This window comes from Talpa europaea, assembly GCF_964194135.1.
Source record: "Talpa europaea genome assembly, chromosome: 1".
Lineage (NCBI taxonomy): Eukaryota > Metazoa > Chordata > Mammalia > Eulipotyphla > Talpidae > Talpa > Talpa europaea.
The window spans coordinates 112,247,092-112,265,604 of record NC_140073.1 but is presented as its reverse complement, the minus strand read 5'-3'; the positions used below and the strand labels follow the sequence as shown (position 1 = coordinate 112,265,604).

General features: G+C 35.5%; 1 protein-coding gene across 3 annotated transcripts in view; it reads left to right on the top strand.

The window, feature by feature from the left end:
• Nucleotides 1-13,077: 13,077 nt before the first annotated feature.
• ATF2 (activating transcription factor 2) overlaps nucleotides 13,078-18,513 on the top strand; it is a gene marked incomplete at both ends in the record, with an annotated part of 55,772 nt that continues 50,336 nt past the window's right edge. For 2 of the 3 annotated variants that reach the window (XM_084229075.1, XM_084229074.1), the window contains 2 exons: nucleotides 13,078-13,109; nucleotides 14,867-14,936. In XM_084229075.1, the coding sequence (XP_084085201.1) occupies nucleotides 13,078-13,109; nucleotides 14,867-14,936 (102 nt within the window). Of the gene's footprint in view, nucleotides 13,110-14,866; nucleotides 14,937-18,513 lie in introns of those variants that run through there. The other variant, XM_084229076.1, reaches the window with a different exon arrangement.

Below are 18,513 nucleotides of genomic sequence, written 5' to 3'. Positions count from 1 at the left end.
CGGGGGAGGGTGAGAGAATTCAGCAGAGCCAGAGCAGAGAGCAGAACAGGCAGACTGATGAAGTACACTGCTGAGGGTAGCAGTGGGCGGCAGGAGAGGTCTGCGCGCCGTGTGGACCCTCGCTTGGCGACTGGGGATCAAACTGGCACTGCAGAGGCTCAGACAGCTTCTCAACTCAGTGCTCAACTGCTTTGCCACCAGGGAGGCCCAACTTTGAGGAATTTAATGAAGACTTTAGTATATTTGGAGTTGTGATATGTGTGAATCTTCATTTGTTCTTTTTTTAAACTGCTTTTTTTTTTTAAAGGTTTATTTTATTTATTCAAGAACCGGGGTACAGGCCAGATGCATGGGAGGGTGCGAGGTTTCACCAGAGACAGAGCGGGGAACAAAACAGGCAGACTGACGAAATACACTGCTGACGGGAGCAGCGGGCGAGACAGGAGAGGTGTGCTCGCCGTGTGGGTTGCTCCAAGGCCGGTGGGGCTCACACAGGCGCTGCAGAGGCTGCGGACAGCTTCACAGCTTGGCGCCCAACTGCCTGTGCCACCAGGGAGGCCCAAATCTTCATTAATTTTTTTTGACAGCCCTGAAACTGGTATTCTGGTATTCTGTTTCTTACTGTAGTGGATTGTGGTGAAATCATGCCATTTAAAATTTCCTAACTTTGGGCCTCCCTGGTGGCGCAGTGGGTTGAGCGCTGCACGGTGGAGCTCCGCAGCCTATGCAGCTCGGGTTCGATTCTGGCTGGCCAAGGAGATTCTCACATGGTGTGGCAGACCTCTCCTATCTCGCCTGCTGCTCGCCTTGGCAGTGCTTTCAGTCCCTCTGCCTGTTCTGCTCCCTGCTCTGTCTCTGGTGAATCCTCTCACCCTCCAATGCCTCTGACCTGTACCCCAGTGCTTGTTTAAAATTAAATAAATGTTTAAAAAAAAAAGAAATGAGATAAAACCTAGTTTAAAAATATAAAATTTCCTAACATAGAAACTTAGATATTTTAATCATGTAAGAGGAATGAAGTCCTAACTTAATTGTACAGGTTTTCCAGCTGTTAGGTTTAAGTTTGTTATTATGACTGTATTCTTTTCCCAAGGTGAGTTCTAGGATCCCTTCTTGAATTTAATGGTCCTTGACCAAGGATGTAAGAAGGAAATTATAGCAAAGAAAACTGTCTTTAAGGTGCTTTTGCCCTGAAGCCTTGGGCACAAATTCATCCTTTAGAGCACCTTAGCATTTTTACTTTCACTCACTCTGTTAATTTTTTGTTCCTGTATCACAAATGCTATATACTTAACATCTTAAGACATCATAAATTTACCTGTTTTTGTAGGTCAGAAGTCCAGGTGGACTCATGGATCTTTTGTTTTAGGTTCTTAGAAAGTCAAAATCACTGTGTTGACAGAGCTGCATTTCTGTTATTGGAGTGTCTGGGCCCAAATCTACTTTTAAGCTCATTAGATTGTTGCCCAAATTCAGTTTCTTACACTTAAGGACTGAAACTCCTCTTGCTGACAGTCAGCCAGGTCTCCTAGAAGCTGAAACACTTTTTGTGTTGCCTACTTTACATCCCTATCATGCATCTAATCTCTTTGACTTCTGCTGCTGCTGCTGAATCTTTATGACTCCAAAGTTCTCTGTTCTTAAAGGCTCACTTGATTACAAGGATAATCTTATTTAGGATCAGTGGTCTTTTCACATCTACAAAGTTCATTTTCCCATTTATCATAACCTATTCACAGGTTATAACAATGAGGGCATGGATATCTTTTATTGATCACCTTACACTTCTCTGCAACAAATATAAATTGAGCTTTTCAAAATTTCTTAGTGGTTTTCTCTTTGTTTTGTTCTGTTGGAGGTCTCTCGGGACACTGTACAATATGTTTGAATTCAAAACATCCCTTAACGTAGCAAAACATTCTTAAAGTCATGTTGCTTTAACAGAAATATTTATAAGACAGGGAATTCCTTACTACTTAGGATTAGTGGTACCTTGCTTAATGGAAGCTTTATGACACTCTTATATTAAGTTATCCCCTTGTTTTGTTACATGGAGTTTTTCACAACAAATGGGCAATACATTGTAATAATCTAGGATTTGGCATCTGTGAGGAAGTATAGGTTTCTTTTGAAATATAGAAGAATGAAGACTTAGGGAAAGTAGGCAGATGAATTTTAGGAAAGCAAATATTAGGGAAGTTGAAAACATGGAAATTTTCTTAACTGTTCAGGTGTCCCTTGAAAAGTCTTGTATCTTTTTGCACAGTGTTGCCTTAAAAAAAAAAAAAAAAAAAAACTGTCCCCACCCTGCCTCCGAAAGGCCAGTAGCCAACTTCTCTCTACCATCCAGGAGTTCCCTTGAATATGTTACATTGTTCTGAGTACATGCCAAGGAGGATAAATGCGTAGTTCACACTGGTCAACCTTTAGGGCCCTTTTTCCCCGGCACAGTATCTGCCACTGTCTAGAATATTTGGCATTAGCAGTGTTTTGCCCTCCTATCCCTTATACATTAGTTATTTCCAAATCTAAGAACTGCATATACAGCAGCTAGAGTAGGGAAATGGTGGTAGAGGAGAGGTTCTTTACATCTATGCCTTTTAAGTTGCTAAAGAGAAACATTTCCCTGAAAGAAATAATTTGCAGAAATATAACTACCAAGAAGAAGTGAACCTTTACATTAATCCCAGAGTCCTTTTTCCTTTGAATTGCTGCTCCAATTACAGTTCCCATTTTTATTTGTGTAGCTAAGTATCCTGTTTGATCTGATTCCCTTTAAGGAACAGTCTATAATAAAATAATTTTGTTGTAACCTTTGAAGTGTCTTTCTAGCTTCTGATTATCAAAGTTTTAAACTTACTAAGGCTACTCTAGTCAATTTTATTCATGCTACACAACGCAGAGTACTAACCACTATACGATCACGGCTATTTTTATTCATGCTAAAGTGCAATAGGAAAACCTCCCAACTTCATACATGACCTAGTAATGGGAGCTTAGCCCTCAAAATAATGGTAAATGAAAGTTTACCTTTTAACATCTTTTTCCAGGGATTGCTGCCTTTTCCTAATGCAGTTATTAACTGGTTTTTATGCCAAGTTCTCATCAAATCCTGCCATATCCATCTGTGAGAATTTTAAGTTCCCAGACTTTTGCTATTTAGGTTGCTTCTTTACTCTTGCATTGTTCTGGTCTTCCAAAATTTCCCTACAGCCTGGCAGGACCTTCTGCTTTTGAAAGTTCCCTTTAGCAGACTGCTAAAGCATTTCTACAAGGTATCTAACCAACCAGTCGCCTTCCATTTAAAGAGTGAGATGTCTATGATGAACAGAAAAAACTAATTGTTCACTAATATTCATTATGTTATTTTTCCTTTTTGTAGATGGTCCAATTTTGAGGAGAACTTATGGCAAAATATAGAATGTATTTTTCCCAATTTTCCTCTTAGGTATGGCCATGTGACCTAAGTTATGGCCCATAGAGTGTAAATAGATATTTCCTGTGAGGTTTCTGAAAAGTTTCCTTAAAGGGAGACTGTTGCTCCCTCTTCATTTTTCTCCTTGCATCTGATCAACAGATGTGATGGCTAGACCTTGAGCAGCTATTTTAGACCATGAGGGGAAGCCACATGTTGAGGATGGCAAAACAACAAAATAAACAGGAGCAGCCTGGGTTCCTAAAGATCATGGTTCTGGACTGCCTGTGATTACATGAGAGAAATAAACTTCTGAATCATTTAAGATACTGTTATTATGAATTCTGTACTCACAGCTGCACCTAATCCTAACTGATACAGGTATAAAATAGTCAAGCTGTTTCTAAATAAACACATACACTAGGTCCTATACTGTTAATGTGTAGTACTAGTGCATGAAAAGCTATTAATCTCCACTCCTAAGAATTTCACTGCTCATATTCAGCACTGCCATTTCACCTATAATCTGTGGCTACCTTCTGTTATGAATTTAAAAAAACATTTGTTTTCATCCAATAAGATTCCATTGTCCTATTTCCAACCTTGAAAGTTGTTAACCTCAATCAGGTGGCAGTGTGCCCAGAGTTATGGGAGGCCACAGGATAAGCATCTTCCTGGGGCATTGAAGAGTTTGGAAGGAACCTTTAATTTTATATTTAAGAATGGGATGGAATGTAGGACTCACTTGCATATTTATATATAAAACATTAAAAATTGTAGTGGAGTTAAACTGCATGAGACTCTAGCTGTTTCAGAGTAATGAGTTCATTCTTTTCTTCCTTTTCTTTGCCTTAGGGATACTTAGATGGAGACTTGAGAGTCACTGCTTACTTGACTAGAGCTGAGGGATTCCTGGCAGCAGTATATAAAGCTCATGGCCCACCTGCTAGAAAAGTAAGGTATTTTAAACTTTTAATGTGAAAGTGTTTTTATTTTGATTGTTTCTTGAATATTACTGAATTCAGTAGATGTTTTCAGACAATGATGTCTTATATTGATAATATTTAGTAAAATACCATTCTTGAGATTCAGCAAATTTGGAATTGTCCTTTAGGAGATACAAGGATATTACAGGATTTAATTTTTGAAGTATTTTCAAAAACATTTCAACAAATATATTACCCATTCTGGGTATATAAGCTAACTAAAATGTCAATTTTTTGCTTTTGGATTGAATTATATCAACTGAGTTTAGTGTCATGATTATTTCATGTTGGTCAGAAACATTAATGGGAAATTAATACTATACTTTAACCATACCTTTTTTGAATGGCTGCTATGTGGAAGCCACAGTCTGCTGATGTTGAAGAGGTAATCTCATTGGTCCGGTGTTCCTCTCAGACATACTGGGTCATGAATATATAGGATTGCTCTTCACTGACACTTAGCTTCTCTCAGGGGAGTGGGTGCTGAAGAGAGATGACCAGTTCCAGTATATCTTTATTCCCTTATGTTCCCATAATGCCTCTGTATATATGTTTTTTTATTTCATACACACACCCACACATTGCATATATGTATCTAATTAAGAGTTTCATTCCACTTATTTGTTTTCCTTACTAATCTGATTTTGAGGGCAAGGATCCTGCCTTATTCATAATATGATATCAGGTACAAAGTAGGCAGTCCACTGTTTACCAAATTAATTTTATAAAATATTCCTATTAGAAAGGTTTGGGGATGCTGTATATTTTAGGAATTGCTTTGAAACTTAAATACATGCTATAAAGGTAAGAGGTTATATCATTTATAGCTTTATACCCAGCTAGCTATATAGAAGACCAACCATACTCACATTTTAGACTCTAGAGGTTTTTTCATTTGTTATCTAAAATTGATTTATTCCCTTGTATGTTTAAATTCATTTATCTACATTGCTTTCTATGAATTGAATTGGTTTCTTTCTTATCTCTTTTTTTATAGAGATTTGTCAGCTGAATCATTTGAATGGTAGAATTCAAAATGTCTTGGGAATATTGATACTACAACCTAAAGGATCATCTATCTTGCTTAACAGATTTAATTCATATTTCATATTTTATTTATTTTAAATATTTATTTATTTATGCATACAAGAACTGGGGTACAGGCCAGAGGTGTGTGGGGGGGGGGAGGAGATGATTCACCAGAGACAGAGTGGGGAAAAGAACAGGCAGATTGACCAAAGTACACTGCTGAGGGGAGCAGTGGGTGAGTCAGGAGAGGTCTGCTGCACCATGTGGGTTGCTCCCTGGCCAGGGATCGAACTCGTGCTATAGTGGCTGCAGATAGTTTCATAGGTTGTGTCTTAATCCCATGTGCCACCAGGCAGGCCCCATATTTCATATTTTAAAAAGGGAACAATTGTATATCGGTCAGATGATTATCTAGTGTCATCTATTGAGTCTTTATTCAGATATGGATATTGTTCTATAGTATGATTCTGTTTGCTCTTAACTTTACAGCACAGAACATAAATTTTCATCACAACTTGAAAATTATAAACCAGAAACGTAATTGTTAGAGAATCAGTTTACTTTGTAATTCTTTTTTTTAAATTACTGCTATAAACTACATGTGCTAATTGTATAATGGTTATATAGTGCATTCTTAATAGTGCATATTATTTATATACCAGTTAAACTTTTGGAAGTTTTTCCTATTCACAGTATGTTTCATTCTGTCATTGTTTTGCAAATTGTAAAATATTGCAATATCCGTAAATAAGTCTTCCATACTTTGTGGCACAAGATACTCAAAGCTCATTCTGTGCTTCCCCATCCCAACCCTGGAATCACTTAATTCTTCAAGAAATCCAGGTTCTTTTTGGTGAAGAATTGTATTTAGACATCAGTATCTGGGTGCAGAGTGTGTTTATTGCTACTGGGACATCAGTATTCCCTGACCCTCTCAATGGACACAGCTATGGAAATAGATGACCGTCTGTGCATATTTATATACACACATTTTAACATTGATATTTCTGTATATGAAAAGTCATGAGTTCACACAATATCTCCGTATTTTACCTAATACTAAGGTTCAATCTGATTATATATTTATCTTACCTGTAGTATGATTTTTACATCCTTGATATATTTACTTCTTTGATCAATTCCTGGGTGTATGTAATGCATTGCCTGTTGGTCACCAGGCCTTCTCGTCCTCATCAACTAGATGTCCTCCTGCTTGGGCCCTGATTTCTTAATGCTGGATTAGTGCCATTCCTATCTGTAGCTCATGTGGATGCCTCCTTACCCTACTTGGGTAAGGTTACCTTTCCCTCTACACATAGATCTTTCCTCACCCAACCCAGTCCCCACCTCATACCCTACTAGCCCCATCCCCACGCAGTTTCCTTACCCAGCCCAGGTTCTGGTACTCTGCACTGAGCTGCCAATTGTCTGTTTAAACTGCATCTCATGAAGATACCTTTTATATATGTTTTTTCTGGAGGCTTGGCTTTTATATTAATTTTTAATTTATAAAAAATGATTTGCCAGTTGATTTCTATTTATCTTCCCTTAAAATGTTGTTCTTGACTTTTTAGGGGTAGGTGATTGATGACCAGGTGGAAGAAAAATTAGATGAAAGAATAAGTGGAGACAAGTTCTTCCTGACATTAAGTTAAAGCAATTAACTTGAACAACTGTAGTATCAAAAGAAAAATTGCAGAAATGTCCAACCTTTTAAAATTACTCATTAACACCAAAAGCCATGTACCAACTTGAGGCACAAAAAAATGCTTGAAAAATATCCTGCAGTTCATAGTTCATTCCAGTTTTCTTTGCTATGGTACCTCCTAATTCTTAAGAAGGAATCAAGTCTTGTCAGTAATAACTCATTAATCCTTACCAAAATTGGGGTAATTTTTCCCTTTCATCTTCACAGGTTATTGCTAATATACAGAAACACTTTTTATTATATTTATACCATTCATACACTACAGGATTCTGTTAAGTTTTGGTTGTCTTGTGGTTCTGTGGCTGAAAATAAGGTAGTCTATAATGATAATTGAATCTTTTTCTTAATTATAATAGAGGACGTTCTTTCAGAATTCTATGTTAGCACAAAATAAATTTACTGAATATCTTTCCAGCATTTGTATTACAGATCACTTTACGTGCATTGGCCAAATGCCAAATGTTCTTTTTAAAGTTGAAAATGATTTGCCTTTTTTAAGAAAAAGCATCTGTCATTGAAATTTCAGATTTATTAGATAGCATAATTATCTTCTAAATCAGTCATTCATAGTACATTTAAATTTTTCTAATGCCAATTGTTCTTTAGATAAGTAATTTTTAATCTAAAAATTGTCTCTAGTTTTTAAATTCTTAAAGTTTAACATTTTATTCACATTGGTGTGAGAAAATAGTCTAATAACTTTCACATTTTTATACTTTATTGAGGCTTTTTTTCCTGATATGTAATAATGTATTTACTCTTTCCTTATTGGCATTTTATATGATTCTATTGGTAATGAATCTGTTTAATAATGCTAGGATTCCCTTAGGACTCTTAAGGTACTATTTTTATTTAATTTATTTTTTGATGTGTATATATTTAGGTTTTTTTTTTTTAAAGATTTATTTATTTATGCATACAAGAACTGGGGTGTAAGACTGGGGTGGGGGGTGGGAGGAATCACCAGAGAGAGTAGGGAGCAGAACACTCAGATCGACTGAAATACACTGCTAAGGGGAGCAGCCAGTAAGAAAGGAGAGGACTACTGTACCATATCGGTTGCTCCCTGACCAGCCAGGGATCAAACTCGTGCTGTAGTGGCTAGCTGGCAGTATCTTGATAGAGCTGTCTTTATACTTGGGCCACCAGGCAGGCCCCTTATTTAGTTTTATTGTAGCAAGACAACTTGTACATTTGTAAGGTTTAAAATTGAGTATCATCTTTACTGTGAAACAAAAAGAAAATTTAAAAGTAAACAGGAACTGTCCTTTCAAATAAGATCCTACAGGTTCTGCTGATTGGCAGGACTCAAATCATAATTAGGAGAAAATTTTATGTTTAAAGGGTTGTCTTAAACTGCAAGGATTATCCGTTAAACAGCATACTTAACCAGACAAAAGGAAAAGCCTCGTTCTCAAAAACTTAACCCACCCAAACATCTCAAACCTATCCTTTGCTCTCTATAACCCCAATTTTTAAATTTTTCTTTCTTTTTTTTTTTTTTAAAGATTTATGTGTGCATACAAGAATGGTGTGTAGGCCGAGGTGCAGGGGGTGAGAGGATTCACCAGAGAGAACAGGGAGCAGAACAGACAGATCTACAGAAATACAATGCTGAGGGGTGCAACTGGCAAGACAGGAGAGGTCTACTTTCCCTTGTGGGTTAACTTCCTGGCCTGGGATCGAACTCATTCTGCAGTGGCTGGCAATAGCTTGATAGTGCTGACTTTAACCCCTGTGCCACCAGGGAGTTCCCTTCTTTCTTTTTTTTAAACAAGAGAAAGTAGATAGATGTTGGTAAGTGCTAATTGTCTAATCTCTGAGCTCAATATACAGAGAAAGGAGCTAGACTTCTATGCACCTCTGCACAGAGACCTAGTGCCCTCTAGCTTCCTGCAGAGCTAAGTGAGCAGTAAGTTTTTCTTTTTTTTTTCTCACAGAGCATGTTTTTAATTTCATAAAGTTTTTTGTTGAGATAGGTAGGATTAAAAATGAATGTGGAACAGAAAAGGGTAGAGATTTCTTTCTTTTTTTTTTAACTTTATTCTGCCCAAAGTACTTCCTCCCAAAGCAAGTTGAAAACCATGGTATAAAGAAAAAGGACCCAATAAAGAGGGTGACTGAGCACAAAATGGGAGGCAAAGAGTACACCTTGCTTTCAGTATAGAGGAGAGAAAAGAGAAATAAAAATAGGTGAAAGAGTACAAAAAGTGGAGGGAGAAGAAGAGAAACTTTAAAAAAGATTGGAATCTAATAGTCCTCATATCCTTCCTCCTCCTTTCCCTCCTGGCCCTCACCTGCATCTTCATTCACTGTGTTCCAGTGCTGTTGCTTCATCATCATTGTCATCTTCTTCCCCTGTTCATCATTCCTGTGCTGTCTAGAGCCAAGGAGCCTGCACTGTTTTTTTTAAAAGATCATTTACCTAAAATTTCTGTATAGCTGTAGGCATAGAATAACAATTGATATACATAGTATTTAGAAAAAAGGCGAACCAGCTGCTAGGCGCTGTATTATAGTGGAAGTGTCCTTGTCCCATTTTTTACCTTCAATAAGTTATGCCACCCTTTGGGACCTCAGTCTCCTCATATGTGTTTGAGTAATGAGGACTCTGTCAGGAACACAGTGAGGTGCATAAACAGAAACCCTTGTAAAAAAGAGCCTGAGGTCTACATTGAAGAGAGAATTTTGGGCTAACATTTTAAGAATGGGCACAGAATGCAAAATAACTCTAAATAGCCTTATCTGAACGTTTCAGTCTCATCAATAGTGTGTCAAGATATGCAACTTTATAATTAATTTTTTTCATTTACCTACAAAAATGTTAAAAAATAATATCCATTGTTGGTGTGGTGTTGAAAAATGAGGTCTTTTTTAATACTGGAAAATTAGAAATATTACCTATTTGAAAATAGTTTGGGAATATAAATCGAAAGCCTTAAAAAAATGTGTTAAATAGAGCAATTCCACTTTTAGAAATCATCTGGAAATTGTTAATAAATAATGCACAAAGATTTATCCTCAGTGATATTCATTGATGATAAAAGTCTACTAATTGAGAAATAGTTATAAATATGTCATCTATGTGATGGATTACTATAACCATTAGAATGATGTCTAATATTTAATATTACTATTTAGTGATGTGGCCAAATTTGTATTTTAAAGGATCATTGTATTTTAAATGAAGTAGTCATACTAGTTTTGTAATTTTATTTTTTTTTTTATTTTTAAAGATTTATTTATTTATGCACGCACTGGGTCCAGTCAGAAGCGTGGAAGGGTGAGAGAATTCATCAGAGCCAGAGTGGGCAACAGAACAGGCAGACCGACGAAATACACTGCTGAGGGGAGCAGTGGGCGCAGCAGGAGAGGTCTGCGCGCCATGTGGGACCCTCACCGGCAGCCTGGTATCGAACCGGTGCTGCAGAGGCTGCGGGCAGCTTCGCAGCCCAGCACTGAACCGCTGTGCCACCAGGGGAGGCCCAGTTTTGTAATTTTTAAATTTAGTGTCTCCATGCATTGATAAGTTTGGAGTATGTACAGTTGTTATCTATAAATGGTGGTATTTAGGTAGTATTTAATTTTCTTCTTTTTGCTTTTCTCTGTTTTTCTGGGAACAAATTTATAGTTCCTTTTAACTTCTTAGTTCGCTGTTGTAATTTAATTCTTATTATTAGGGCATAACAGTGGCATCCTTCTGAACCCCAAATAAAACTTCAGCTTAAAGGTTTTTTAGAATTATGTAAGTTTGATCATTTATGTGGATAGGGATACCTAATAAAATTACTCTGCTATATTGAAGTGAAATTCAGTAGTATAATTTTTACCAAGTTTGGGGTTCTGAAATAAAATGCATAGCAATGAAATGGAGAAGATATGAGGAACATATACATGTTAATATGTGAAATGGTCTTAGAAAACTGGAGAGAGGAGGGGTGAGCTGCATGCTTGATTAGCAGTATAAATTCCCTCACTATTCTGAAAAATTTTGAGCCTAGGTGTCTACATTAATTCACTACTATGTCCCTAACATCCAGAGTTCCCAGGTACACAGCAGACCCTCAAATATTTGTTGATTGAAGAAAAAAATTGGTAACTTTGATGGTGGTAGATCATGATGGTAAGGAAGAAGAGTTGGAGAGATTAGAGAAATCAGAGAAGTGGACTTTTCACTTTTGCCTAGAACCTTCCTGTACATTCTTCATAAGTTTTTTTTTTCATCTAGTATAGTTTATGGGTGCTTGCCAGTGAGTTACTTTAATATGTTAACAGTTCTCTCTCTTTAGTCAACGGCCTCCCCCAACAATTTATAGTGAAACAAAAGCTCTCTTTCCAGGCTTCCCTATGAATATATTTTCAAACTTGCTCTAAAACAGAGATAAACCTAGATTTAGAGGGGTAAGATTCAGTTATTAACAAAGAGAAAATATTTAAGTCTGGCAGGGGAGTATCTCAAGGCACTTATATTTGTAGCTATCTCAGCTAGGTGTTAGAAAATAGTAATAAGGGAATGGGACATTTTATTGGTTGGCTAGGAAATAAGCTGCTGTGTAGGTAAAAGAGCTTCTGTAGAGAAAGGGGACAGTTTAAAAAATTAAAGGTGAGGGGGTGAAAAAGAGAAAGGTACCAAGGTTAACTCACACAGGAGCCTTTTTTAGAACTACCTGATCAATCAGCACAGCTTCTGTATTCCCAGTGTTTTAACTCTCATTCTTACCAAAGTAATTAAAATTATATTTCTGTATTCATTTCTTCAGCTAGACTGAAAGTTTCTTGAGTGCAGGGATGATTTTTTTTCATCGTTGTGTCTTGGCATATTTGGTGTTTAAATGTTTCCTGAATTTAACTCCATTTTCTTAATAGTTTTAGAATATTTTGAGTTAAAGTGAATTTATTTGATTAATTTTATCATACAGCTATTTATTCATTCCTTAATATTTAATGACTACAGTTTTAGTGTATGTGCTACCAAAGTGAGCACATTTTAGTATTTAATGAGTAAGTGATACTGTGAGCCTAGACACTGTTTTAGATGCTAACCCAAAGATAAGTTCTTGCCCTCTGAACTGACATTCTATTGGTAATGACAAAAGCATAAGTATTACAGGTTTCCTTCATACTATTTTAGCATTCTTTTCCCTCTTCTCACAGGCAACATGATAAAGTTGGATGTGAATGAAGAAATGAAAACTATTCCAATAGAGGTTTTGCTGGGACTAGGAAAAACTTTTCTTCCTATTGTTTACATTAGATACCCTTGAATCCAGGGTTCATAACTGTGGCTATTTCCACGGTTTCCCATAGGAATCATCCAGTTTTTTTTTTGGACAAGACATTCTTGACAACACATTTATAAGCAAAATTATGAAAAAGAAATGTTCCTTTATGTTGCCTTTGGCTTATTTGGATAAAAATAAGGTCATGCTGTTCAATACTAGATGAGGTTTCAGTAAATGCAAGATGAAGTATTAGCAGAGTTTAAAAATCTATCACTGACCTGGGTAGTTTTAGCATACTATGCTTACTTGCCCTGATAGAAAATAGCTGTGTTTTTAAAGTTAGGAAAGGAGTAGCTAATATACATTAATTATATTATGGAATGAAGAGATTTTGATGAATTAGAGTGAGAACCTTACCACCACAAACTACATTTTAAAAACTGAAAGTCTTCTGAATAAATGTTTTTCTCTTTTAAACTTTTTGTGGTAGAGTTGGGTATATTATAGGAGCAGTACTCATAACTATGAAATAGATTCCAGCTGTTGGGGGGAAGTTATTCTTAACAGTGACTAATGTTTGGATGATTGTTAGAGACTATAATAATTCGAGTATTTTTTTATCTATTGTATTTCAAAACTAATTCTTACCATGTGAAACTACTTTTTTCCCCCAGTATCCTTGCCATGAAAAAGAGGACGTGATAAGTTGTTCAACTTATGAAATTCAAGTTACGTGTGAATTCTGGCAGGTATGTATCCAGTATTGGTATTTGTAGCCATTTTTCATATTTTAGATTATAAATATTTTCATAAATTGTATCTAGATAAATAACTCCTTTTTTTCCCTTAAATAAGAAAACATTTATCTAGTATGAAGTTTAGCTGACTCTTTGTGGTTTTAAATTATCAAGTAGTAGACACTCTGGTTTCTCTTCAGATTGCATAAACCTTTTCGCGTTTTAAATTATCAAGTAGAGATACAAGTATATTTAACTACGACAAGCATAAACATATTTCAGAGTTTTAATGTCTCCTAAAATGACTTCAGATAATACTAGTTCAATGAAATATGCTGTGAAAAAGGTAGCAGGTGGATTTGGGGAAAATGCTGTATTCTAGGTGCTCCTCTAGACATTTCACTTGACCATATTAAAGATTCTGAAAAGTCTTCCCTAAAAAATGTACTCCAACATTTTCCAAATATATTTGGCCACATTAATTGCTTCTATAATAGCAAACTAGTGTTGAAAAAGAAGTGTTACAAAATTAATAGTTGTGTCTAATGCAGTTTATTGACGCAAACACAAAATTAAACCTACAAGTTGATGGAAAGAATAATAAACTATAAATCAAAAAATGGAATAATCTTGAACTATCTTTCTGTGATGCTTTTGTTCAAATCAGAATCCTTAAAGTTCCCCATATTTCATTTAATAAACATTGTATGCTTATTAAACCCCTTGTACTCTAAAACAGTTCCCCCAACTCCCTCTCTTCTTTTGTTCCCCAGGACATTTATTTGTTAAAGAGACCAGGTTTTTTATGCTATAGAATTTGGCTGATAGCATACTGGTTGTATTGTTTTATATATTTTCCTGTCTCCTATATTTCCTTGTACAGTGGTTGGATGTAGAAACTTAGATTGAGTTTTGATTCTCTTTTCTCTAAGAACCTCGATTTGTTTTCTATTGCATCATCTTAGGAAGTATGTAATGTCCATTTGTCCCACTTTTTGTCCGATAACCTATGAATTCAAGTATTGTCACCCTGATTGAACCATTAAAAATTTCCCATTGTGTTCTCTCCTAAAGGTTTTAATAAGACATTCATAATAGTTAACTAGATTCGTTATTTCATGGAGGATAAAAGAGTTGATTTTTTTCATTATTTCATTCATTCTTTTTTCTTTTTTTAATTTTATTGAGATAATTGACCTACAGCACTAAATAGGTTCAAGGTACAGAATTTAATAATGTAGGTCTGTTGTGAAATGATTACCACAGTAACCAGTTAACATCTCTCCTCTCATACAGATTTTTTAAGTTTTTTATCCTTGTGTTGAAAATATCTAGGACCTACGCCCTTAGTAACTTTCAAATATATCACACACCAATGTTAACTGTAGTCATCATGTTGTATGTTACATCCCCAGGAGTTAAACTTATAACATAAAACTCTTGTTATTGGAAGTTTGTACCTTTTGGCCGCCTTCATCCAGTTCCTCTTTTTTTCTGTTAATAATGTTGAACATGAAAGATTTAACCTGATAGACCAAGGTTTCTCCCCTTTTTTCTATAATATAAAATATCTATGTTACATATATTTGTCGACTCATAATAAGAAGATGAAAGATAGGCTTAAAATATCAGTCAAAGTGTTTTATTTCAAATTTAAATAAGAAATGAGGCAAGCTTAGTGAAAATAAAATATTACGTTTAAATTTATTATTTATTTAAAAACCTGTACTTTAAGACATCTAGTCTTCCCTTCTAATGTTTCATTATAGGCAATACAAGGACCTGTGGAATATGAGTGATGACAAACCCTTTCTATGCACTGCCCCTGGATGTGGCCAGGTAATATATAAATTACTTTAAATAATTTTGTAAACTCACATTTATTAAAACACTGAAGATATGGATACCATTGTTAAGTGGTTTCTCTTACAATATCTTGTACAATTTTGGAGATTGAAAGAAAACAAAAAATTTGGGAAGAAATACTTTTTAATAGAATGCCTGAATTTTTTAAAAATACAGTGTTGGGAGGGAGGCGGTAAGGCATACCATGGAAAGGTGGAAAAATCTGAACAAAAATCCGGGTTTAAAAGTATTTTCATTTGATAATTATTGCCTGAAAATCATTGATAAAATGCCTAGTCAGATATATATTATCTTGTATGGAAATTTTATTACTTCCTAAGCTCTTATTATATTTACCCTTAAGAGTGTTGCTGATGTTTTAATATTCTTAAGACTAACATCTTTAATACAGAGCATGTGTGGAAGCATTTTCAGGAAATAACATTCTGGTGCTGTTTCAAAAATATTATTTCAGTGTGTTTTTAACAGGCCCTTAAATTATTAATTCATTGCTATTATTATATTCTAATCTTAAAATAACTAACACTAAAGAATTAAAGAATAAAGTTAATGTTTTAGCTATTACAAATGAAACTGGTATGAATATTTTAATTTCCTAGGATGGTAATGACATGATCATATGATAAATATAGGTTCAGTTTTTTTTGGAAATTGCCAAATAGCTTTCCAAAAACAGATGTACCAATTTACATTCCCACCAACATGTGTAAAAGGTCTTGTTAATGAAATATCCTTGCCAACATTTGATCTTGGCAATCTTTTAGTTTTAGCCATTTCATTGTATGATTTATCATGTGATTTTAATTTGCATTTCTTTGATGATATTGAAAAGATGAGCATTTTTTGCGTGTGCTTCCATTTGTATACCTTATTTTTTAGAAATACCTTTTCAAATCTTTTTTGCCTGTGTTCCAAAATTGGGTTGTCTGTCTTGTTAGATTTTATGAGTTCTTTATATATACTAGATAGCATTTCTTTTTTAAATAGTTTCCTTAAATCTGTAGTTTACTTAGTATTTGTAATATCTTTTGATGAATAGATATTTCTAATTTTATTGAAAGCTAATTTCTTCTCATTTATCATTTTTGTTTTGTGTGACTGTCTAAGACACTTGCCTGCCTTTAAGCCACAAAACTGTTCTCCATTGTTTTCCTCTAGAAGCTTGGTTTTTTCATTTAGGTCTCAGTTCCATCTTGAATTAATTTTTGCATATTCAATGAGAGGAGTTGAAGCTGACTTTTCCCCATATGATTCTACAGATAAACAGCATCATTTTCTGAAAAAAAATTTTCTTTATCATTAAATTACTTCAACTCCTTTACTGAAAATCAGATGGTATTTCTGTACTTTCTGTCTTCCTTTCATCAATCAATCAACTTTTATGCCAGTACTACACTCCTGATGACTAGTTCTACAATAAGCCTTCCGGTTGGGCAGCGTAAGTTCTCTAGTTCAGTTCTCTCTTTTCAAGATTGTTTTGTATGGTCTTTTAATGTTAGTCATGCTGGTGATAGTATAGTGGATTCTCATGATTTTAATTTACATGATGTTGAGCAGGGTAAAGATAAGTTGGTACTACTATAAATAGATTCATGAGGGCATTTAAACAAAGATATGAAAATGTGGGAGCAGGGCCTCCCTGGTGGTGCAAGGGGTTAAGACTCAGCCTATGAAGCAGTCCGCAGCCACTGCAGCACAAGTTCGTTCCCCGGCAGGGAGATACCCACATGGCGCAGCAGACCTCTCCTGACTCACCCGCTGCTCCCCTCAGCAGTGTATTTCAGTACATCTGCCTGTTTTGTTCCCTACTCTGTTTCTGGTGAATCCTCTCTAGCCCCCATACCTCTGGCCTGTACCCCAGTTATTATCTACATAAATAAATTTTTTAAAAAAATGTGGGATCAAACCCTGCACATACTTGGGAAGAGTTTTCCAGACTTAAGGAACAGTTTCTGTAAAAGCCCTCAGGAGGAAAGGTTTAGGTATATTTAAGAACAGAAAGAAGACTATTAGACTGGAGTATATAGTGATCATGAAGATAACAGCAAAAGATGAGGTTAGAAAAGTAGGGTCCATATCCTATAGGACTCTGTGAACTCTAACAGGTATTGGGCGGGGGGGGGCTGGTGGGGGCCTCCCTGGTGGCACAAGGGGTTAAGCACTGCACTATGAAGCAATCTACAGTCTCTGCAGCATGAGTTCGATCCCTGGCCGGCAAGGGAACAACCCACATGGCGCAGCAAACCTCTCCTGACTGCCCACTGCTCCCCTCAGCAGTGTATTTCAGTCAGTCAGTCTGTCTGTTCTGCTCCCCACTCTGTCTCTGGTGAATCCTCTCATCCCTCCCTGCCACGCCTCTGGCCTGTACCCCAGCTCTTGTATGCATAAATAAATAAAATCTTTAAAAATAAATAAATAAATGAAAGGTATTTGGGTTTTTATAGTTCAGTGAAAAGTCATTGCTGAGTTTGAAGTAAGAGGGAGTCTCTTAATACTGGAGGGGTCAAGTGAGGTGATGATTTTGACTAGGTAGTAACAGTGGACATAAAGAGAAATAAACTGCATTGACATGTATTTTACAGATATATTTGATATATTCTTCTATAAAGTCAAGAAAGCTAAAAGCTACAGTTCTTAGAAATATTTGCAACTAGAATTGTGGATATTATTTAGGTTCCATTAATCAGATTTACTTGTTCTGATAAATCACAACTTACTCCTTGAATTTGATGCTGAGTCAAATGGAGAAATAGGTGTTATTACTCAAGTCATTCATTTTGCTGGAGATTAAATACATGATTTTGTAATCTCTAGATTATAGCTAATTAAATGTTTCTAGAGGTAACCTTTGGACAAAGACCAGTTTTACGGTGTTTGTTCTTGGAAACTCTTGGAAACTCATTCTCAGACAAACCTCGAATTCCCTTCCTTTCTTTTATAATTGAAGTGAAATGGTTTCTGTTTCTTGTGATTCACTCCTTACTAATACACATACCTTTTAAAAATAATAAACATTACATTTAAATTTATTTAATTCAACAAAAGGAAAAGAAACCTGTTATTCAACATAAGAATACGTATATGCCATAGATCATTTCTTATAAGATCTCTCTAATATTAAAATAAATGAGGAACATTATGATAAGTATTATTTTTATGTTGTCAAGATTTGTAATGTTTTGTCTGATAATCTATGATTCCCTTCTTTGCTTAGTGTTACTTATATATTTAAATAGTATAATTAAAGAAGAAGGGTAAGAACTAAGCTTTAGGGTAGTCCAGTATGTGGAAGTCAGGAAAAGGGGGACAGCTGAGAAACAACAGTGAAGGAAATTGTATCCTGTAAGCCATGCAGAAAAAGTGTCTCAAAGTAGACTATTAAAGTTGATAGGATGGGATATCATTGTACTTGATAGGATAACTATTCAGTATTTGTTACTAGATTTAGAAATATAAAGATTATTTGAGACATTGATAAGAGTAACTTTAGTGAAGCAGCAGTGACAATATGATTGGAGATGGTTGGTGAGAGAATGGGAATAACTAGAAA